Source organism: Ptychodera flava, chromosome 18, assembly GCF_041260155.1.
Source record: "Ptychodera flava strain L36383 chromosome 18, AS_Pfla_20210202, whole genome shotgun sequence".
Taxonomy (NCBI): Eukaryota; Metazoa; Hemichordata; class Enteropneusta; family Ptychoderidae; genus Ptychodera; species Ptychodera flava.
Window position 1 is genome coordinate 8,231,555 of NC_091945.1, and position 24,990 is coordinate 8,256,544.

The 24,990-nt window shown below is 38.0% G+C and overlaps 1 protein-coding gene across 1 annotated transcript; it reads right to left on the reverse strand.

Annotated features, from left to right (window-relative positions):
- Positions 1-1,268: 1,268 nt before the first annotated feature.
- LOC139116773 (thiamine pyrophosphokinase 1-like) lies at positions 1,269-16,672 on the reverse strand. Its single transcript, XM_070679427.1, has 7 exons — positions 16,337-16,672; positions 11,211-11,364; positions 10,493-10,565; positions 9,913-10,008; positions 5,642-5,788; positions 4,292-4,403; positions 1,269-2,995 (listed from the first exon to the last, which is right to left on the reverse strand). Exons 1-7 carry the CDS (start codon positions 16,410-16,412, stop codon positions 2,868-2,870), a joined length of 786 nt encoding a protein of 261 aa, XP_070535528.1. The 5' UTR covers positions 16,413-16,672; the 3' UTR covers positions 1,269-2,867.
- Between the last annotated feature and the right edge of the window lie 8,318 nt (positions 16,673-24,990).

The window sequence follows — 24,990 nt, forward strand, 5'->3', positions numbered from 1 at the left end:
TCATGGCGGTTGTATTGGTACAGCCCTTATGACCAGCAAATAAATGTTCACCCTACCAGTATGTTACCCAGTCTGCATGGACTGCATGGGGTGACCTGCAGGACACATCTTGTACTGTTGATTAAAGCGTCAATAGCTGTGATTTTTGATCAATTGAAAATTCATGTAATTCCCTAAAGCAAGTCGAAAGGCCAATTATTGAACCATCCTCTATTTAGTTTGTCAACACTGAGTCTACACATGAAGAAAGCGGTGCTATTGTTGAAATTTACTTTTGGTCTGATCAGAATCCATTGCATAAATAACAACAATGCAGTCTACACATGTACAGACACTGTTGACAGGCTGAATATACTGTGCATCTCAACATGCTTTGGGAAAACTATAGTCGGCAATAAAAACAAAAATCGTGAAAAAGTCATTGAAAGTTACAACTACTGACCCTTTTAGTGTACAGTCATGGCATAATGAGTACAAAAAACATTATTTATCAGTGATAGTATCCCTATCTTTTATTTGACAAATCAAATTGCAAATTAACATTCACTTTTGAGTTCTTTATTAAAAAGAAATTGACTGTCACATAATTTTAAAATACAAAAGAAATTAGCCTTGGAAAAACGTTAAACTAAGCTTAACCCTTTGAGTGCCAAAGTCAACTTTTGTCGCCTTTACAGAATACAACATAGCCAGCAACTCTTTTTAGATTTAGACGATTTTTTCAGATTTCCCCCGAAATTTTGGCCAAAACTTGTAGTCATTGAAAAGTTATGTGCATTTGGTCCAAAATTATTGAAAAAATTACAGAAAAATTCATAAAAATTGGTAAAATGTTACACTAAAATTTTGAAGGGAAAAATTACAGCACTCAAAGGGTTAATTTGCATTGCCATTGCAGTGATCTCCCCAGGATTTTCTGATAGAGTGGCGGCTAATTTGCATAACAATAAATGTAATTGTTATGGTAATGAGTTTCTATTGTTTACCAAAATTATAGAGTGGCGGCCACCACTCTATAATAGCTCTGGGGAGAACACTGCATTGGCACTAGCTGATACTGTAATTATCACTACTCTTTTTATATTTCACACTGGGATATGAAGCAGAACAACAGACACATTTCACTTAACCCTTTCACCACCATGGTTTGGTCCAAACCCATTGTTACCAATGGTAAGTCTGGACCTCTATACAGGGAATTGGGGATGTAAAGGTTAAACACTTCAATCATATGTATGCATGCGCTGTTCAAAGACAAAAGACAAAAGTAACGGACACCTTTTATTTTTCAGAGTTTCGAATGTATGAATGTATGAGCATTTTTTAATCATTATTGTTACGCAATACCGCCCAACAGATGGACCCTCTTAAGGTATACAGTCACCTGTAATCTAAATACGCCAATATGTGGTCAAAGGGGCGTTCCTTGGTATTCAAATGCCATGTGAAGGCGCTGTTTTTAAAAAGCGGCCACCTGCTTAAAATCTGTAATTGGTTAGATTTTCTCTTTCCACGGTAACTGTGGCAAAATTGGAACAGGTGACAGTATACCTTTAAACATTGATAGAATTCATGGTTGCCAGTGGGTTTCAGTGTGTGCAGTCTATCACAAAAAATAAATTGTATTTTCATTGGTGATACAATAAAACAATGTGTAGAAATTTGAGACAATTTGACTAACACAGAGCTTGGTTAAAATCTTTAGAAGTTCACAAAAGACACATATTCCGTGGCATTCCTCTTACACCAATCAGTGAATAAATAAATATTTATAATATCCCACATGAAAGACTTAACTACTTGTTAGACTATATTTTTCTAAAATAATTAATATATTTTCAGAACAATGCCCCTTGACCTATGCTGTTTAAGCTGATAAGATAAGAAAACCATGCTGAAATATAAATATTATATTAAGAAATGAAAATGCGTTAAGCCCCGGTAGCTTTATCATTTTACCATACACAAACTCCCATTAAATGTTCAGAGAGATGTTTTGGATTCCCATTATTAATCCATTTTGTCTTCGAAAATATCACTACTTCAGTCCTTGACCTTTTGGATGATTAAATTCAGGTACTTGTGCGTGTATTTTTGGCAGTCATATTTGAGTTGCAACTTATATATTATTCAGTTGTTAAACTCTAAGTTGAGAGCTCGTCGCCAATATTTGAACAACTAATTTCTATGGTCATACTTCAGTAATAACATTTTTTCAAGAGCGGTACTTGATTTAAATCCACCTTATTGAAAAACCATACAACAAGATCTATCTAATTGAACTTTGAGCCTTAAATAAATAGATTCGGTTGTACTTTTCCTGTTGTGCGGTCAATGATAATTTCGGTTTGTGTATTGAACTTGAAAAGTTGAAATCCTGTACATCTGCACAAATAGGAAAAGGAACCAACCTATGCTACATGTACATTCCCACAAATTACCTCATCACACATCCACTGCTAGGAAGTTCAAACATTAATTTTTCATTGAAAATAAACTGGAAGATCTATAGTCTTTGAAATTATAACCTGTTGCATTGTTTTCCAAATTTCAGCTGCACACAGTGACTGCGGCTTAATGACACCTCATGACTCTATGAACCCTAGACTTGGCGCAAACGAAGGTTACAGCTATCACAGTACTTTAAGTTTTAAAACATTCACTTTTTCTCATTTATAACCATTGTTAGAGCTACATGTCTGTTTTTCATTGTTTTCTACGTGGTAACAAAATGTTGCAACTTCTGTGTTTGAAGCCCTATATAATACGATACTGAATCTTTTCATAAGTTTCTGTGGCAGTTTGCAAAGTTGTAGATCATTTTTTTCTGACATGTACATCGTAAAAACAGCACCAAGTTATGATTATTACTGCTTGAATCCCATCACCCAGAGAAGCGGTTCATCTGTTTCCACGGTAACATTGCCATCTTTGCAGTCTGGATCATATCGATTTGATGTGCTGATGAGACCACCAATGTTCATCTTGTGATTTGCTGCATAAAATCATGAAAGAAAATGATGTACAAATGAATAGAAGACTTCTTGATGACAGTACAGAAAACAGCACTAACCTGCATCTCACACTATTTTACCTTTGACTGTTTTTCATGACTAAAACCATGATGAAAAACCAAGTAAAATACACAATATATGTAAGTTCCCATATAGGCAAGCACACATTTATGGACCCAAACACACACACAAACTAAATGTATGTCAAAACTCTGCCACATATTCTTAAGCGTCTCAAAATTTTTGGACCATGGCATTTTGAACTGAGGTTAAATCTTTCAGAGATCTGAGATATTTCAGATTGGTAATGGTGAAACCTGGCCCATAGAGCAAGATTTGACAGAATTTTAATTTCTCTGTGCTGTTACAAATCCTCGATGGTACAAACTACAACTACGTTTACACTATTCCCCTGTTGATAAAAGGTGCCTGATTTCTAATTGTTCACTATAGAGCATTCCAGTAAAGTCCAGTCTTTTAATCTTGTATCCCTTCCTGGTCTGTTGCAAAATTATCCATGGAATAGTTATTCTACAAGATTTTATAATAAGAGGATAGATATACGAGAAAACGGGAGACAATATTTGGGAGATGCAAACGAATGGTATGAGTGATATGATTCTGCTGTGCTCTCTTGTACACAACTTGTCTTATGACCATTGGCAGCTTGATTAACTGGCTGTCAACCAATTATACAATTGTGCTGTGGTGACCTTTGACATGGTAAGAAATGTCTTACAGCCTCCACTATATTGGCCGACTTCCTTCACAAAAACAACTTGTACACCAACATACCAGTAGATATAGATTTTGACATTGTCTTTTATGAAGCAATACTTCATGGAATAGGAAATCCTACAGACTAAAAAGCTAGTCCTTTCATGCTGCTGTCACCCTCTTGTGTTGCATAATCTGACCTACAGCACAAGTCACATATTCTATATAATTTTCATACCCTGTTTTATGTTAAATGCAATGTAATCCTCATCCTGCCAGACAGTATGACATTTTTCCATCTGCCGAGTATGTAAGAAGTGGTATTGAGCTAAATGTATATGCATTTCTACTTTCTTGGCATGGTATGGTATAACAGGTTTGGTCAGTAAAAATCAAATTTACAGTATTTAGGTATTCAAGGCCTTCAAAATATTCAATTTTTTTGTAAAAATGCACCACATTGGACATATGTGTGTGTCACTTATTTTAACTGACTTGCCCTGATGCTGACAGATGAACTTGGCAGGATAAGGGGTAATGGAACTAGATGATCGACTTACTCAAGTTCCACTGAAGTCCTGTCGTTGTCACATTTAAACATGGTTTTCCCAAAGGTATTAGGCCACACCAGTGTTCCTCAAGACCCGTATTTACTTCTAGCTTATGCTTCCCCTAAAATGTCAAAATAGAGTTAGTTTGATCCCCCAAAAAAGTGAAAATCACTCAAAATCTGATAAAATGTAAGAAAAGGTCAGTGTCATATTTCTTTGTCAAAAGCCTGCTGTTTGATACCGTTCACTCTGCTTTCATATCAAATTTTTTGCAACGGTAGTGCTCCACTGAACATGAATGACAACAGTAAGATAATAGGTATCTTGAAATAGGTTTTAAAGTTTTGAATAAACTTCCCTAAACGAAACTTTGAAACCATTTCTCTCGTAAATATCAACAATAAAATTAACGGTCACCATGCAAACTTGGGAATTAGAGAAAAAAGTGTCTTTAAGGCAGTGTTTGAAATTCAAAATAGCCACAATCCCTGTTAATTCTCTAAAGAAAAATTTAAATTTTGTTTTTCGGTTAAAAAACAGACAGCAAAAATTTCATGGACTCCACAGCTTTCAAAATGAATGCAAGCAAGGAGTAGAATATAAAAAGTATCCCAAAGCAAGATCCATCTTGGTTGTCTTTGTGTTCTTCCATGTTATTGCCTAAAACCAAATGTATATAGGCAGACCGTGCATTTTTCCTGTTTCTACAAATCGAATTACATTTATCATCATTTTACACCCTGAACCTTGTATCCTTTAACTTATGCAAATCTGATGCACCACTAACTCTACAGTGTTTTTCCTGATCGTGATTCAACTACAGAAATTACAGGTACACCTGACTTATGGAAAATATCAGAATTTCTAAATTGATTAAAAGAATTGAGAAGTGGTGCGGAGGGCACACCAAATTTGTTCATAAGCAGACATGGTTTGTAATGAAACAATGCTCAAATGAAATGTATTTTTCACTTTTTGCAGATCCCTCAAATAGCCATTATACCTACCATCCTCTGTACATACAGGTATATCCTCATTCTGATGTGACACAATTAGTTATATGTTTGTAAACCTTATTGGAATATTTCAAGATAAAACTTTTACTATAACGCTGATAACCTTTGACCTGACAGAGAATCAGTGTTGTGTGTTTCACTGTAGTCGACGCAGAAAGAAAAACACATCTAAGATTTGATGAAGCAGTGTTTATTATTCAGATATAATTTTTTATCCTGTATAATGTATGTCAGCTCCATTGTTCACAAGAATACAGTTGACCAGATATAAATGGTAAACTGAGAAGTATGATTTGAGATCTCTAAGCAATGAAATAATGACAGAATTTGCTTGAATACTCACAGATTTCAAGAGGCAGGCCAGATTTCCTTCTCCAATCAAATATACTGGTACATCTGTCATTTCACTGGCATCATACAGAGTGTTTACATTGGCAAAAATGTGGTCCAGTCGACCCCCAAATGCCCCAAGGACAACAATGCTACTAACCTGGAAAAACAGAAAATGAATAAAGTATGCATTAACCAGAAAATGAATAAAGCATTAACCCTGTAATTTTTTCCCTCCAAAATTTGAGTGCAACATTTCACAAATTTTTATGAATTTTTCTGCAATTTTTTGGATGATTTTTTACCAGATGGACATCACATTTCGTTGGCTGAAGCTTTTTATCAAAATATTGGCAGAATTCTGAAAAAAATTGAACTGGATTTATTTTATAAAGCTGATGAAAATTGACTTTGGCGCTCAAAGGGTTAACCAGAGAATGAGTAAAGTATGTATTAGAATAATATTGTTTAGCAATATCCTCTGTTAATGAGAAACCTGAATATTTAAAGATTTTCTGATGACTTTCTTTTCAAATACTACATTTTGAATTCAGTTTTGAGGATTTTAGTTCCGGTGACATATACCTTTGGAATACAACCACTGGCACAAAATTTCTTGTCAAGAGTGTATGGTTCTGAGTCATGCGTGTCATGGCCATGCACTGTTCCTACAGTTCTAGTGGATGCACACAGGAACACCTGTACTTGTTAGTCCCCACGGACACCGTCCGGGGGGACTTATAGGTTTGGTCATGTCCGTCCGTGCGTGCGTGCGTGCGTCCGTCTGTGCGTCCGTCCGTTCACGCAGATATCTCAGATACGCCTGGAGCGATTTCATTCAAACTTGGTACATAGATTACTTCATATGTCATACATATGCACGTCGATTTGTTTTTTGATACGATCCAATATGGCCGCCAGGCGGCCATTTTATTACGATTTTTTCATGTACAGAGCCATTACTCAGGCATATCTAAACCGATTTTATTCAAATTTGGTACAAGGACATTGACCTATGTCATACATATGCACGTCGATTTGTTTTGTGATACGATCCAATATGGCCGCCAGGCGGCCATTTTATTACGATTTTTTCATGTACAGAGCCATAACTCAGGCATATCTCAACTGATTTTATTCAAAGTTGGTACAAGGACATTGACCTATGTCATACATATACACGTCAATTTGTTTTGTGATACGATCCAATATGGCTGCCAGGCGGCCATTTTATTACGATTTTTTCATGTACAGAGCCATAACTCAGGCATATCTCAACTGATTTTATTCAAAGTTGGTACAAGGACATTGACCTATGTAATACATATGCACGGTAATCTGTTTTGTGATACGATCCAATATGGCCGCCAGGCGGCCATTTTGTTATGATTTTTTCATGTACAGAGCCATAACTCAGACATGTTTCAACCGATTTTATTCAAAGTTGGTACAAGGACATTGACCAATGTCATAGACATGCACGTCAATTTGGTTTGTGATACAATCCAATATGGCCGCCAGGCGGCCATTTTGTTACGATTTTTTCATGTACAGAGCCATAACTCAGGCATATCTCAACCTATTTTATTCAAAGTTGGTACAAGGACATCGACCTATGTAATATATATGCACATTGATTTGTTTTGTGAAACGATCCAATATGGTTGCTGTGTGGCCATTTTGTTACGTTTTTTTCATGTACAGAACCATAACTCAGACATGTATCGAGCAAATTTATTCAAAGTTGGTACCAGGAGATTGACTTATGTCATACATATGCACGTCAATTTGTTTTGTGATACGATCCAATATGGCTGCCGTGTGGCCATTTTGTTATGATTTTTTCATGTACAGAGCCATAACTCGGGCATATCTGAACCGATTTTATTCAAAGTTGGTACAAGGACATTAACCTATGTCATACATATGTAAGTCAATTTGTTTCATGATATGATCCAATATGGCTGCATGGCAGCCATTTTGTTACAATTTTTTCATGTCCTTAGCCAAAACTCGGGCACGTCTCAACCGATTTTATTCACCGATTTTATTCAAACTTAGTAAAAGGACATCACAGACCAAATTCATGAAGAGGACTCTATCCTCTCTGAGGACTTGTAATCAAAGTACCCATTAACAAGTGGGGACTGTGTCATCTACGATGACTTGTTAATGATAAAGTTGGTATGTTTATTACCAGTGCAATAATCCTTCACCTCCTATTTCCCTATCATGAGGTCCTACATCACCATCAAAAACAATGGCATTAGACCAAACCATGGTGGTCACGGGGACAAAAGCTGTCCTTGATGAAACATCTGTATTGCCATATGTACTAAATCACACCTATGGTTTTCACAGGCTTGAGGAAAAGCAATGCAATCGTTCAAAATTTCTGCAGTTCCCCAGTGTGAATGCACAGAATATACGGTACATGCACCAAGGGAAACACTGGCAAAATGCGTAAAAGAGATTCTACCTTGATCATTATCTTATATCAGCTCCCAACCCTAACGAAAACTTTGATTAAGTTGTACTCAACCCAATCAGGGATTAAACTTTTAACAGTAAGGATTGTCATACCTACTGTTGACTGTTGTATTTCAGTGACACATAAAATTTGACGTCAAAATTTGTAAAATTAACGGTTGTGAACATAGTTAGACTTGGGTCAGTGTAGTGGGCAACTTCGTATTGTGGTAATCTAAGCTCAAAGATATACAGCAGTGTTCTCCCCAGCGGACAAATAGCGCGGCGGTGCCGCCACGCTTACGGCCACACCCGCCACGCTTTAATCAAGGCCGCCACGCTTACCACTTGGCCCGCCACTCTGTGATCACGGCCCCGTTCTTTGTAAAATCTTTTCATTTTCACCGACATTCGTTGTTTGAACGTCCTGTTCATTGTCCTCTTTTTTGTTTACGTTCTGTAGGCCCTAATTATCACGTTTACGCTTCGTTTTGTCAAGTTCAATTTCAAAGAATCTTAATTTTGAAGGTGTTATAAACGCAATTTGATGGTGTAAACCGTTTACTGACGTAAGTAAAAGACGTTCAATAAAAGACGTTGTCACCGGGCGCCGCGGCCAGCGGCAACGCTGATTACTTGGCCTGGGGGGTGACAAGGATGGCGGTAAGGGTACGGGTAAAGTACTTCAAAGACTTTTCGTTCGAGACGTGTTTTGAGTTTTATTCATTCGTCCTGTCATGGGACTAGTTGTCTTGAGATTTTTTTCGCGATTTTAATAAACTAAATGTCAGATCGGTTCGATAAATGTCTTTCGTCAAAACCTTGCGTCGTGTATTGTCAAAATTGATCGGTGTGTTTCGAGGGCGCTCGTGCCGATCCGAGCACTGTATGACTGGAGGAGAGTACTGGAGAGTACTAACTAACAGTTCAAAGTGAGAACGCAGAGATCGTTCGGTTCGGCGTGGTTTCTGATATCTCTCATCCTTTCAGGGGAACAAATGTAGGTCTCCTATTCTAGAAAGTTATTTTTAAGTTTCAAATGCCACCGTAACTTGTGAATGTTGATAATTGCTATGTCTCTCTAGAATCTATCGTGCAGGGCGGCGGCCATTTTGTTTCATGTCTGTTTACGTTCAATAACAATTTTCACTGGAACGAACGGCTACAGCGTTTTGTAAATCATCGTCGCATTCCTTCGTTTTACGTTTTATGGCAAATATTGCCACACTATCAACCGAAAATAACAACTACAAAATTATATTCGCGGTGTCATTTTTTTGTGGCTGGTAAGATTACATTAACTTTCGTGTCACAACCAGACCCAAGGAGGCAAAAACTTGGGGGTAAAATCGAAGTGTCCGGGATACTTTTGTTATTGTACAAAGTGACCTTTTCGTCTTTTCTTTTAGGAATGCTATGCAGGGCATGTCAGAAGTTCAACATTAAGTTTTTGATGTCCTCTGTTTGAGAATGCTAATAAAAATACTGATCATGTAAAGCAAATGCGTCTTGTATTAAAAGTAAGATGTCTTCAGTGTAGTTGCAGTTGCAAGTAGAGATCCCATGATACATATGCAAAAATCATGCAAATGATATGCAAATGATATGTAAATTAGCCGCCACCCTATTTCAAAATCCTGGGGAGAACACTGTACAGTGTTTTGTTTGCCAAGAAAACCACCGCCCAATTTTGCACTCTTCTTTCTTTCTTTCTTTCTTGTCTCGGAAAACTGGCAAAACAGTATTCCTGTATGAGAATGGAAGTCTCTAGCAAGACTTTACGTTGTATAATATACATCTGTTAATTGGACTTACCTTCACATCGGTACTTTTTAGTTTCTGACAAACTATACGAAGACATTTTGTGAAGTCAGTCTCATCTTGTGATGGTGTGGGAATTAATTCACATCCCTGACAAGAGACAGTAGGGAACAAGCTCATCTTACCAGATTAGTAAGTGAAAAGAGATTTCTATTGATGGGCACAAACACTTTTAGTCAATTCCTTATGTGAGTATCTTATTAAAGTTTTAAATTGATCTCAAAACTTTTATGGCAAAGCATCACGGTGATCGCTGTCATGATCTCGACTGCAGCTATCACATTAAAGTCGACTGGTTGATAATTAGTTTCTGGTCACAGAAGTTTTATCGTGTGCCTAAGTACAAACAAAAAATATCTCCACATAGAATAGTGGATATGGCACTGCGATATATAATAAAGAACAAAGCAAACAGAAAAACATTCCTAAATTCACAAACAAACCTAAATTTGTTACCGTTGACTGGCCTGTGATATGGAAGATTACTGTTCTTTTATCAATATAATGCTTCACCAAAGTAACCTATACGAGTAGATGACTCAGAAAAAAATTTGTTTCTCAAATTTCTGTTTACCTTACTGGTATAGAAATCTGTGATATCTTTCGTCCAGGAGTCTTCATCTCCACTCATTAATTTAGGGATGAATCTGCAGATACAAACTTTATGTGTTCAGTGAAACCCAGAAATGACTTTTGAAAAAAGACAGGTACATCTGTACACTGTGTAGTATACAATGTTGAGCATACTGTTTCCATGATGCTTTCAACTGATACTGCAAAAATAGCTTCATTGTAGATAAAATGTAATCTACTAAGCAGCTATTGATCTAGATAGAGCTGCCCCATGCTGGTTTCCTGTAATTAATCAATGATCGAGTTGCGGTTACTGTTTAATGTGTTGTGTACCCATGCTAATCGTTTGTTTTGTCACAGTCTTGACTGTGGTTTTGTACATGCAACGAGTCTGTCTCATACAACAAGTTGTAGCACTGAATTAATATCCACATTGAGATTTCTGAAAGTCATACGATTTCTGAAAGTCATACATACATGTAATGATCAATAGTGCTTAATAATTATTTTCTGGGAATTTCAAAAGCTTCAAGTTGGCGATGATGTCATGACTACACAGTGGGCCATTCAATCATCAGATCTTTCTCTTAACATATGAAATAATTTTAATGGTAACAGCTATTTCGGATTTACCTTTAAGGAGATACATGAACCATACATGTAATTGACGGAACAAAAATAACTGACATAATAGAAACACTTATCAGTTGTATTCTTACTTATCATGTCTGCCTTCTGTATTGTCATAGAGTTGATTGGCGCCGCCATCAGCACATGCTTGAAACACTGACTTTTTCCACAGAATATCTAACTTTGTCTTTGTTTCAGGAACTGGCTGGTTCAGAATAATGAGAGCAATGTCTGAATCTGAATCTGAAAAAATACAAGTGTCAAGAAGGGTATATCATTGTAGACCTGAATAAATGTATTGGACATGAAATAAATGACTCTGAATCTGTAAAACAGATTTTTAAGTACTACTGGAACAGAAATAAAACTGAATTTAAAATTTGGAAAAGGCAAAAAGGTGGAAAGAGAAGAAAATCAATATATTGCAGGTAATTGTATCCAATGACTAAACAAAACTAAACCACATTTTGACTCCTAACGGAACACCAAATTATGACAGGTAAATTATGTAAATTATCAAATTAAATGTCATTTAATGGTTCTCTGGACCAAAATCTTTAGAACATTACTACTACAATGCCAGCTAACTTGGTTGGTCAGTTATTTCACTTTAAGATACTGGAGAGAAACCTCTCTCCAGTATGTTAAAGATGTATGCAAATAGAATTGCAAATTATTGATGTAATGACAGCAAAAAATAGCATATGGTACTGTACTTTTACATCATGTAGTTTGCATCTTGTTGCTAAACTCTTTGACCTTAGTCTACCAAAATAGCCAATAACCACAACAGCTTGCATGCTCAGTATACACATGATATAGAAAGGGAAATGGGTTCATCAGTATGTACGTGTAGGAAGGCGTGAACTTTCCTGAAGGCAAACTTTCAACCACTCTCTTTCAAAATCAAGAATAAAAATAGGTGTCACCGTTGGAATTTGGTACTAGAGAAACAAGTATACCCAATATGTATAGATTTTTGAAATGCAAAATGGCTGTCAACCTTGTGTTCATTCTTTGTGGGAAATATAAAATTCCTGGTTTTCACAAAACTGAGATGGTGAAAACTTTATTTGCTCCATAAGCTTCAAAATGAGCACACACTAAGGGTAGGCTAAAAAAAATATTGTAAAAGTTTGAAAGTCCAAATATCTGTCCCCAAGGCACATTCTATCCTTATAAGTTAGGAAATAGAATTGCACATTATTGATGTGATGACAGCAAAAATAGTGTATTTTAATTTATGGCATACTGTATGTGACACCACAAAAGAAAATATCATATCCCAAAACAAAGCTGTGTGCTTAGGGGTGGTAGGGGTGGTATGGGTGCGGATGGAAAAGGGGGAGGGGTGGGGAGGGGTTAGGGGGTGGGGTGGGGAAGGGGAGGGGTGGTAGGGGGTGGGGTGGTAGGGGTGGGGGTGGAGAAGGGGAGGGGTTATAGGGGTGGGGGTGGAGAAGGGGGAGGGGTGGTAGGGTGGGGTGGGGGTGGAGAAGGGGGTTACAAATGCAGCACTGCAGTATATCAGGGATCCTTACAAACTTCAAGTTCAAGAAAGTAATGAGTGGCATTCTGAGGTCAAGCTCAGGTCATTATTCCAGGCCTTCCTACACATACATACTGATGACACCATTTCCCTTTCTATATCAGGTGTAGCATGCAAGCTGTTGTGATTATTGGCTATTTTGGTAGACTAAGATCAAAGAGTTTACCAACAACTTACCACACATCAAAATAAATAGTCAGTGACTGATTTCTCTGTCTCAATCATGTGCATTAGCATGCAAATTGTTGGGATTACCAGCTTTGGTATATGTAAGAAAAAATTTAATCATTCTCCCTGAAGTTCATCTTATTAAACCAAAATTTGCTGACTAACTGTCACTGACTGGCAAATGGGCAAGGACTCTGAGATGGTAATAAATACAAAAAGGAAAAAGTTGTTGATACAGATGCACTGATTTTTGTGTTGCTGACAATTTGCCATCTTGGATGCTAACAAGTGATATCGACCTAACAAATTATATTAATTACCATCAACTCTTTTAGATGTGGTTGAAAAAAGACAAAACATCCCAAAACACTATGAGAAGAACGTTTTTGAAGACTCTCTTTTACCAAAACAAAGGCAAAAAATGCCAAAATATACCACAATGCAGATTTCACCCCATTTTGAACATATCTGACTATTATTATAAGATCAGCCCAAGGTAACCGGCATACCAAATTTCAGAGCAATCAGACTTGTAAGCATATTCTGAGAAGACCTTCTTGACTAAAATGGCAAAAACTGTCCCACCGATATTAATTACAGATTTCATTACAATTTGAACAAGTCTGACTTCTAAAGATCAATCCTAGTAGGAATCTACGAACAAAATTTCACAGCAATTAGACAAACAGATTCTGATTAAATGAGGATTATTTTAAACCAAAAATGGCCCCAAAAATACAATATTGCATATTCCATCACAATTGACAAAAAACCTAACAACAGTCACTACAATAGATGAAAGACGGATGGACAATGACATACAATCAACCTATCTGATAAGCTTGATATTGGTGACAGCAGAGCTAATAAATATAGGTCAGGTCAAACACCTTACGTCTGGGTAAGCCAAATAATATAAAAATTTATATCTAAATATCCTCATGGTAAATTATTTTTGAATCAAATTCACACATATGGAAAATATTTCATTTTTTGCCGACATGATATGGTACCTATTCACCACCCTAAACCAGTATGCAATGACAACCTTGTACAATCAAGAAATGCCCGAAAAACGCCAAGAAAAAGTTTCGTCGAGCTGTGTTCTACAGTATGCCAAATATTAAGAAAGCTTTGTTAGATCCCTGTTGCTATTGGAATCTAGTACATGTTAACTGCTTTTTATGAGCAGTTTTGCTGTTATGCTAATTTATATCAGACAATACCAATCAATGTAAAACATAAGTTTCTGGAAATTCATTAACTGAAAAGGTTCGACGACACTTTGCCTATCAGAAAGCAATATTTACCAATCATGCAGTATTTTATCAAGAGAACTTTGAAACCAGCATTGCCAAAAAGGGGTGTATGTGCAATGCTTATGGTAATGTAGTGCCTTCCGTAACAGTGTCTGTAACTGCTGTACTTTACTACAATACTTGTGGATACAGACAAGAGCAACTAATTCCTCACCCAATATGGCAATACACAACATGCATAATTTACACAAGATTGCTCTTCAGGTCAATGTATAAATCTCCTTGAAATCCAAATGAGTATGCATCTACATCTACATAGTTAAAATGTTGTCAATTTTACCTGTATAAATAATTGCGCTGTTGACTATTAAGCTAGGTATAAAGTTTAACCTTTTTACCGCCCTCCTTTGAACCACCTATTGTTTTCTATGGTAAAGTTGGACCTCTAGCGAGGGCATATGGGTTAACCCTTTCACCACCATAGTTTGACCCAAATCCATTGTTTTCTATGGTAAAGTTGGACCTGTACACAGGGAACTGGGGGTGAAAGGGTTAAAGTCCATCAACAAATGGATGATAATTAAAGGGACACATTAGTTGACATTGTAGTATCATGGTTCATAGCAAAACCTTGAATTTTAGGTAGATTTAATGTCATCACAAATATGCCTCTGAGGGCAGATGGGAAAAATGTTGTTTGTTTGATTTTTTGGCAAAGCGTACAGAGACAGCAAGTGAAATGGGGTTTTTTCAGTTTTTTTTGTTTGTTTGTTTGGTTTTTTTTTAAATCAGCAAATCCCCACTAGTTACTGATGACTTGAGTCCAGATTATACAAACTGCAGCACAAAAATAGAGGCATATACAGGCAATGTTGACAGTAAATTCTGATCATTTCTGCATGCTCCCGTAAGAAAACAAAAACTGTAACAATAATGCACGACAAAAATTGCAATTTGTCTTTTTAACATCCTGAAGGTGGGGTCTAACATTTGCACTTTCATTTTACTTTAGTTCAATAGCCTCTTCACCACTGTCCTAGGTGTGGAAACGCAGCTATCTGTTGGCAGGGTAGCGTGCGTCGCTATGTGGGTCAAAGGTCAACCCCACCAAGGATAGCTGCGGGCCACTGCGAGCGAAAGCGCAGGTCTACTACGACGACACCACATGTATCGGATCTTTGAACGGCAAAATAAACCAAAGTGAGCGTAATTCAATAAAATGACCTATACCTGCCTGAACTCTGATTATTGCTCATTCCCTAACTCTTTTTGTGAACAAAATTTCTGGTTCATTTACGTAAGTTGGCTGATTTTCCAAGGGGTACTCAAGATTTTCACTCCAGCAGCGAACTTTGACTTCTATAGATATGCTAATAAGGACGTCTCACGTGCGAATGTGAATAAAAAAAAAATTAAATTATTCTTTAAATAATTTGCATGTGTATGACTTCCCCCAACTACAGGGAGGAAATGCTACTGTAAGTTCAGGGATTTAATTTATAGGATATGAAATATATGATTATATGAAATATACTTCACAACTTCAACCCCATTACCAAAATGTTGATTTGGTCTTGACATGTGATTGTTCATGTTTAATATGTTGTTGTTGTTGTTGTTGTTGTTACTCATTGGAGGTGAAGTCCACTGATGTGGGTGGGGCATATGCGAATATGCACCTGATTTTACAATATCTGTCAGTTTATTTGTGTTGCAAGCTGACTTTCAAATTTCATATTCCGTTTAGACATCACACACCGTTCGGCAATTCTTGGGGCACTAAAAACACGGCCATAACTCCCGGCTCGCTCTGTGTGTACAGCCTAGCAGTAGTTGCAAAAGAATTTGCAATAGAGAAGTACTATTGCATGTGTGCAGGGATATACAGGTCACGGGGTAGTCACACCTGGAAAGTTCCATATCTCACTTTCTCAGGCTTTGATGTGCCAATCGTCATATCGCCCATGTTTTTTTCCAGTTAACTGTGGGGTCACTCCAAACATTCTACCTATATGAACCCTGGAAAAGTCATGGTAGCGACTGAGTATATCTTATCATGAGATTTGTGAGCACGGTGATTACAGTACGTCCCCGATGGCAATAAAGCACGATGTCATGAAAATATCGGTTATAACGGTATAGTTATACTGTCTATGACAAACTCACGCACTCAACAGCGCTTATAAGCAGTCAACATAGATATACACCCTACAGCAGGCTTGTATATTAGCATGAAAATTACCTCTTTGAGATCCCGACCAACTAGAATGATCTTCAAAAATGCCAAGCGGTCGAAGAGTGGGATAGCTCGTTGCCATTATGCTTGTCAATTGGTACCGGTGTTTATCACGTGCGTCATAGCCATAGGTTAATGCATCCCTCCCTGCATTGCCCCGTCGCTTTGCATGTATACGGTATGACACGATTACTAGTAGAGTGACCGTGGGTATGATGACGACCTGTAAACTCAAAAACCACTTGTTTCAGTTGCTATCTGTCGTATATTCTTTGTTGTTGGACGCGGGCAGCTAACGACGTTCGAAGACAGAGCTTCGTCCCACGTGCGTGCGCATGACATGACCTGACCTGACGAACCTGACACACTTGCGGAAGCCAAAACCACAGGCGGCCCAAAAACTATAACTGAGTTTTTCTCACTGTTTTCTCTATCATTTTCTCTCCTTTTCTTCATGCTCTGACTGATCGGAGTAAATAAAATAAATGGTTATATAAATTAACCTAGCCTCTGTGACTCTTTATTTATTTTACACCCCATTACAAGGACGTATATCTCTCAAACACACATGTTGTAATTAATTAGTCAACACAACTAATTATGGTAATCCGTTGACTTATCAGGGATTTTACGGGTTGGTCAACATCGCGAAAGATAGGAAAAGTTACTAAAATTGGACGGTAAGAAGCTCTCCTGAAATGTTTTCAGAAATTACTAAATTGCGGCTAGTTATGACCATTAATCCAAAATTTACTGCAGCCAGTGTATTTCGATGGCCGAGGAGAGCCAGCAACCCTAATTTCAAACGCATAATTTCAGAGCATAATTTCCGCTCCGCTGACCTACGCAAAATTCAAGAAATCAAAAATCATAAGCTGCTGCCGTAAAGAGGCGCGTGGTTTACGACGATGTTTGCTGCCCACTGTCCGCATAGTGTGAAAAGCCCATCCCAGTCTTCTATTTTTTCGCAAAAAAAATCGCTCATTTCTGCATCAATGAAACGCCGATTCCGAAAGGAGCAGAACCCTAACTTCGTCGGTATACTTATCGTTTTTGACCCAAGTTGCGTTATGATGGCTCATCCAAGGCTCGCTGAACGATTCCCACCTGTGATCGCCTTCAATAGATTATTTATTTATTTATCTATTTATTTATTTATTTATTTATTTATTTATTTATTTATTTATTTATTTGACGGGTCGACAGCCCTAAATGCCCAATTACAGACTCCGAGAAAATAAATACAAACAAACAAATAAGTAAACAGTACAATATCAACAATATAATAAAAATTAAAGCTGCAAGCAGCATTGGCGGGGCCCAAGCGATTAACATGGTGTCCAATTCTTTCACTGATTACATTATGTGCAAAATTTTAGCTTGAAAACAGTCAAGTTCTTGTAAAGAAGAATTTTGAACATCATCTCCTATTTGTCTGTTTCATGGAAAATACGATATGGGGACAAAACCATGTGACCGATCCAATTGCCTTTCACAAACTTGAAAGAGCTCTCACTAAGAATGACAAAAGTGGAATTTCACTTCCATCAGTGTTTTGGTTCTGGAGACGATTTTTAGAGATAAATTGCGATTTTCGCGAAATCAAATATGGCGTCTTAAACTGAGCACGGTGACCTACCAAAAATTTGTTTCAAAAGTACAAGACATATAGAATTAGATGCTACTCAAAATTGACAATACTGGAATTTAAAATATTCCATCAAATGAATGTATTCATCTCTGAAATTTAGGCCGTAATAATTGCAAATTTGGTTAAAAAATAAATAATTCCATTTAGTCATATATTTTTTCATTTCATCTTTACTGTTCAAAGTTTTACTTTTGTATAATTTTATGACAAGACTGTGAAAATTTAGAAAATCAAGCATGGTGACCCCATCTTTTGTCTTTAATATTTGATTATTCTCATATGCCAGAATTCAAAAATTTCCATGTGTTCTTCCTCTCTGGCCTGATCTTGTTTAGGTAATGTTTCACTATCATGAACGTCATTTGACACAAACTCCATAACTCTTCTTCAACTACCATGTATATCGGAGCCAGAGCTTTCTCTGTCGCTGCTCACGTATGCAGTAACAGTGACACTACAGTAGCAGTAGCAGGGCGGTATCTGATAGTGACAGTTGCCAATAGGCAGTAGCTGTATTAACTTTGATAATTTTGACAATATTTTTGTTCAGTTTATTATACAACTGTGTTCTTGTTCTACTCTCAACAGCATGTTGAACTGTCCAGTATCCACAGCTTGCTAGCACAGCGTGTGTATGTGTACCATGCATCAGTGCTGACAACTGACTGTCAGTCTGGACTCTAATTAAACTATCACCTAATATATATTTATATATACAGGCTTTGTCGACAAACTGAACATTGTGTGTTTGAGCATGCTGTAGGGAGACCGCAAGAAACTGTAGTTGATATATTGGATAGAGATTGCAAAAATCATCAACGGTTGCAGCTTCTGCCCTGTTACTAGGCTCAAGTTTGATTTTTTTACGACAATCACACATGTTTAGATTTTTTCGAGATAAAAGTCATGGAATGTGACAAAATGGTTGTAGATTCTGTTAAATTATTACTAACATTACAACATTTGAATGACATAAAGATGGTATTCATTTTTCATTAAATTACCTACAAAAACTTGGAATCGGAAAATGTAAAACATAAAAGGACCACTAAATTTTCAAGTGCCCCCCTACAGGTAGAGCACAATTTTCAAGCTCCATGAATTTAGCAAGCGATGCTCGGACAGCGCACAGCGTATCGATGACACTTGGGTCAGGGGTCATGACCAAAAACGTCAGTGCGTATTCACGGCCAGCTTGAATCATGCCACGGATCGCGGAAATCACGGATCATAAATCCAAATGTTCATGTCTATTACGTAAACAGAACCCTAAATATAAAACACATAATGTTTTGATATGGAATAAATCTTTTTGTTTCACTGACGATCAAGTTAAATGCTCAAATATCGCGACAAGACTTGCGCATTTGTACGACATGAATGTGGATCGTACGTCGACTCGGTAGATGAGCGAGTGCCTTCTCTAAAAACTGATTACGATATCACGTCACAGTACACTGAAAATTCTTGCGAATTCATCATTAAGGAAGCCAATTCACACAAGTTTGTAACGTCAGTAGGGATATATGCTTGTTGGCAGCAATACACCACCAACATTTCGCCGTTCAGGAATGCCTTACTCGCTCTACGTTGTAAAAAAAGCGGTATGCTTTTGCCGTGACCTAACTTTCCAAATTCACGGTAGACTTTCCGCAATAGTCGTTGGAGATTTTGTTCAATATATCATGCGTGGTGGAAACCGCCATTATCCATAATCACACAGGCACCTACAGCCAAACACGGATTTCCAAACTTTAATCTGTAACTTGAACAGCCTCTTCGAAACAGTTCAGTGACTCCAACCTGTTTGGTGGGTCAACGATCACATCAGAATGATCGACACCCGTTGCACTGATACATTGTCATCAAGAAATTTTCTTATGATTTCGTGTTTCCTTGGCTGCCGCCTTTAAAAATGTTGTTGACAACTCTGGTGCGTTCTCGCACTGGTCTATCACCGGCTGTCAGGGGGAGGACACAGCGACATTGCACTTTTACATGATATCCGATAGTTACGGCTAATAGACTATACAATATCGAAGTTAGATTGGCTCGGCTAGATCTATTAGGTGGTGAAATCTCCGATATAGGATATTTACCTGCGATTAGACAGAATCTAGTATCGCCTAGTGTCGAAGTCAGAGTCAGTCCTTGGGAGTCGGGTTTGACCAGAACAGTAAGGTGGTGTAATCTCCGATATATATCGGATATTTACCCTCGATATTAAGGGCCGTTCTGACACAGCATTTAACAACGTTGTGAACGCCGTTGTTATGGTAAACAACGACGAAAACCACGTGTGAGAACAGCTAACGACGGTGCTGCGACGGCGTCGATCTACGGCGTCGAATTTCGTCAGACCTGCAACGGCGCGCCGACGCAAATTGTGTGTCAGAACGGTTAACGACGGTGTAAACGCCCTCTCGCGACGACTTTTGTCCAAAACATTACCTCTGACCTATCAGCTCGAGTGCACAGTACGCATAGCTGGACTCGACACGAACCATGGAAGACAACAGATCTCTCGCTCCCATTTATAAAGTGTGAAAGAGGCTGCCCACCTAACTATCCAAAATGTGTTTGTGTCGAGTTTGTGTTTGGTTCGTTTCAAAAATGTGTTCCTACATTCTTATCCGATTGTTTGTGTTAATAAAAAATGTTTGTTTCGCCTCGGATATTTGTAGGGAAGTTTGGATTAGTGTGTACGGTAAACTTTTGTTTGTGTGGGGAAAGCTTATGGCGAGACGCAGCCGGACCTATGGTGTTACAAAGTTGATAGAGTGGCCCTTTGACGCTAGCGTTCGAAACCCGAGTGTGGTTTCTCATCAGTCGCAGTGTAGATTCTTTCCTTTGTTTGGTTTGTGAAAAATTATTTTAATGGGTTTTAGTGATCTTGCTCATCGAATAGCGAGGCAAGAATATCAATGTTTGGGTCTCGTTGTGAGTCCATTTATGCATTCCTGAGGCGACGATTGAACTGTTGAATCCGTCTGGATCGCATATGAAGGTGAAAATACAGGAGACACGCCGCTACAGTTGCGTCCTGGACATCCGCCATTGTTGTTTATATCCAACCTGTACTATAGACATATATTGAACGTAGAGGGCGCAAAACACCGGTGTTTTCCTCAAAACACCGGAGGAAATTCCGTGTATGGACATAAGTAGAGATTAAGGGTTAATCCACAGGTGTTTACCAATCAAAACCGTTAGTTACCGGCGGCGTTGGTTTGGCTAGTGGGAACACAGTATTAGAGTCCCCAAATCACCGATAAATATCTCTTAAATATCGGCGATTTCACAAACCTTGCGTGCCGAGGCACAGGGCAAGTCATTCTAGTGTCGTCTACTATCGGCATAGAGTCCCCAAATTGCCTATAAACATGGAGTAAATATCGGCGATTTCACAGATCTGGCGTACCGAAGCACAGGGCAAGTCATTCTACTATCGTCTAGTATCGATATATAGAGTCCCCAAATCGCCGATAAATATCGGGTAAATATCACAGATTTCACAGATCCGGCGTACCGAGGCACAGGGCAAGTCATTCTAGTATCGTCTAGTATCGGATATTAGAGTCCCTTAAATTGCTGATAAATATCGGGTAAATTTCGGCGATTTCACAGACCGGGCGTGCACTGGCAGAAAGCAATTACAGTGAAATACGATCAAGCTACAGAACTTCATAAAACAAGGTGTTGTTTTAATCGATGTGTATCAGCGATCTTTACGATATAAACAGCTGGCTTGATGTGGTCTTGTTTACATCTTTAATCAGCTACATGCTCTCAGTTACATAACGCACAAGGGCCACTCCATGCATGTCTGATAGATAATCATAAACAAATCACCACACCTTGCAATGTCATGTACCTTTCTTTTTTATCCGTGATGAATAAGTGAGCGTGCATTCAGACACCTACACATAAAATTACCCGAATAGCTTCATTTATGATCCTTGACACTCACATATCAGCTGTGCGTAGACCCCAGTAATTGTGCCCTGGTGGGACCTTGTCCCGCCCTTATTCAGTCATCACACCAGTTGGCCACCCCTTAAAGCTAGTGGCACACATTCTAAGTACTTCAGTGGCAGTATACATGACAACGTCACCTGGCGTACAAAAGCTGGTCGCCAAAGTTGCCTTACACAAGGGCCGAGATTAGGGTTCGTGTGACTGCTAGCTGAATTTGACAGCGGGCATTGCAGTCTGTTGTGCCGTCTTTGACTTTCAAGTGTACAATTTAACATACATCACTTATCGATCTTCTGACTGACGATGTTTTAAACTGCAGCCTTATGAGCATTGAGGCGACTTAACCGATCCAAATGCCTTTCGCAAACTTGAAAGTGCTCGTACTAAGAAAGACATGAGTAAAATGTCAGTTGAATCTGTGTGTTGGTTTTTGAGAAGAAGATTTTTAATGATTAAATTGCGATTTTCGCTATATCCATTACGGCAAACAAACCTTCTGACTGACCAAAACGCCCTTCGGAAATTAAAAAGAACTACCACTAGGGATTATGAGTGTAAAATTTTAGTTCAATCAGTGAACTGGTTCTGGAGTAGAAGATTTTTAAAGATTAAATTGTGATTTCACAAAATCCAATATGGCGGCCAAACCACGTGACCGATCGAAATGTTTTTTTGCAAACTTGAAAGAGATCACTGTAAGGATGACATGAGTAAAATTTGAGCTTAATCGGTGTTGTGGTTCTGGAGAAGAATATTTTTAAAGATTAAATAACGATTTTTTGCAAAATCCAATATGGCGGCCAAACCACGTGACCGATCCAAACGCCTTTTGCAAACTTGAAAGAGATCACACTTTAGATGATAGACGTAAAATTTTAGTTCAATCGGTGAATCGGTTCTGGAGAAGAAGATTTTTAAAGATTAAATTGTGATTTTGCAAAATCCAATATGGCGGCCAAACCACGTGACCGATCAAAATGCTTTTTGCAAACTTGAAAGAGATCACTGTAAGAATGACATGAGTAAAATTTCAGCTTAATCAGTGTTTTGGTTCTGGAGGAGAAGATTTTTAAAGATTAAATTACGATTTTTTGCAAAATCAAATATGGCGGCCAAACCACATGACCGATCCAAACGCCTTTCGCAAACTTGAAAGAGATCACACTTCAAATGATAAATGTAAAAGTTTAGTTCAATCGGTGAATCAGTTCTTGAGAAGAAGATTTTTAAAGATTAAATTGTGATTTCACAAAATCCAATATGGCGGCCAAACCACGTGACCGATCAAAATGATTTTTGCAAACTTGAAAGAGATCACTGTAATGATAACATGAGTAAAATTTGAGCTCAATTGGTGTTTTGGTTCTTGAGAAGAAGATTTTTAAAGATTAAATGAGTATTTTAGAATATCCAATATGGCGGCCAAGGCCACGTGACTGCATGCGATTTTATTTGCAAATTCCAAAGACCTTAGGTCATGCTTGCTATACAAAAAATTTCAAATCGACTAGACCCTAGGTCTTCTGGAGAAGCCATCTTTAGGTTTTTGGAAAATCCAATATGGCCGCTAGGTCACGTGACCAATCAAAATTTCAAGGGTCAGGTGCACGAGTACTAATTGGCTCCTATTAGCCCTGCAAGTTTGAGAAGTTTTCGTTCAGTCGTTCGAGAGATCTAGGTGAGCAAAGAAACGGCAGAAGAAGAAGAAGAGGAAGTCAGTAGAACTTGAGCAATAACAATAGGGTCCCAGCCGGTCGGCTTGGGCCCCTAACTAAAAAGCAATATACACAGAATGAACACAGATAAAGGACTCTAAGAATAAAAATATCTGGACACAAACGTCTTAAAAGCAGTACTAGGTTAAAAAATATCCACAGAAATGTCATTACATAGTGTAATAGACCTTGGGATAAAAGCATATTTTCTAAGATTCAACCTGCAACGTTGAACTTGAAATAAAGACGAGGCCCTGAGGCGTCTTAGTGGTGCATAAAATGGCAATTAATATAAAAGGTAGGGCAAGAAGATCTACCTGAAACTAGTCCGTTTAAAAAAGTCAGATCTAAAAACCTTCCGTCGAAGCGAGAGAGAGAGAGAAGATTAAAAGGCATACAGGACTGTTTGTAATCACTATAATTATAGTACCCAAAAAAATTCAGATACATAGAAAGCTTTTTGAACTTTCTCTACATGGTCATACAAATATTGACAGTTTGGAGACCAGACCACAGAACAGTACTCTAATCTCCTCCTTACTAAAGATACATACAAGGATGTCAAAGCTCTCGGAGAAGAAAATGTATTACAGGATCTCTATATCAAACCGAGCATTTTGAAAGCTCGTTTACACATTTGTTCAATATGCCTTTAAAATTATAAATCAGAAACTAATATGACACCCAAATCTCTGAACTCACACACTCTCTTTAACAGACAACTATCGATAGAATAATCGTACAAAATAACATTTCTTTGGAAATAACATTGCATTTCAGAATATTAAGGTTAAGCTTCCACAAAGTGTACCACTTAACAACCCTAAACAAATCATCTTGCCTATAGAGTGAATTTCGCGAAAGAATTGAGACTCGTCAGCATACATGTTGATTTGACTGTGAACAAGGGACACTGGAAAGGTCGTTAATGTATAAGACAAAAAGCAGGGGTCCTAAAATTGAACCCTGAGGCATCCCTGATGGGACATGGGTGCTAAAGGATGATTTATCATGAATAATAACACTTTGATATCTGTCTGTGAGATAAGAAGTAAAGAGTTTAAGAAGTGGTCCACACAGACCGATCGGAACTGAGCTTATGACAGAGCAGCTTGTGGTTGACAGTGTCAAAGGCCTTGGCAAAGTCAATCTGTTGAACTCACGAACCACGGCATGATCGATCGTGACCGGCGGAACGAAACTGACCGCACTGTTCATCCACAGCACAGTCGTGACTGTGACCCACAGGCTCTAATACGAACGTTTCAAGACAACAGTCTCAGACAGCAGTGTCTTACAACATTAACTAAATTTGA

Excerpts from the sequence above, each read along its gene's own strand:
- LOC139116773 (XM_070679427.1), bottom strand. The coding sequence starts at position 16,412 with ATGGCAACGAGCTATCCCACTCTTCGACCGCTTGGCATTTTTGAAGAT. Across the intron at positions 10,009-10,492 it reads CAGATTTCTATACCAGTAAG|GGATGTGAATTAATTCCCAC; the intron begins GTAAACAGAAAT and ends GTCTCTTGTCAG. Across the intron at positions 2,996-4,291 it reads AGGACTTCAGTGGAACTTGA|CAAATCACAAGATGAACATT; the intron begins GTAAGTCGATCA and ends GATTTTATGCAG.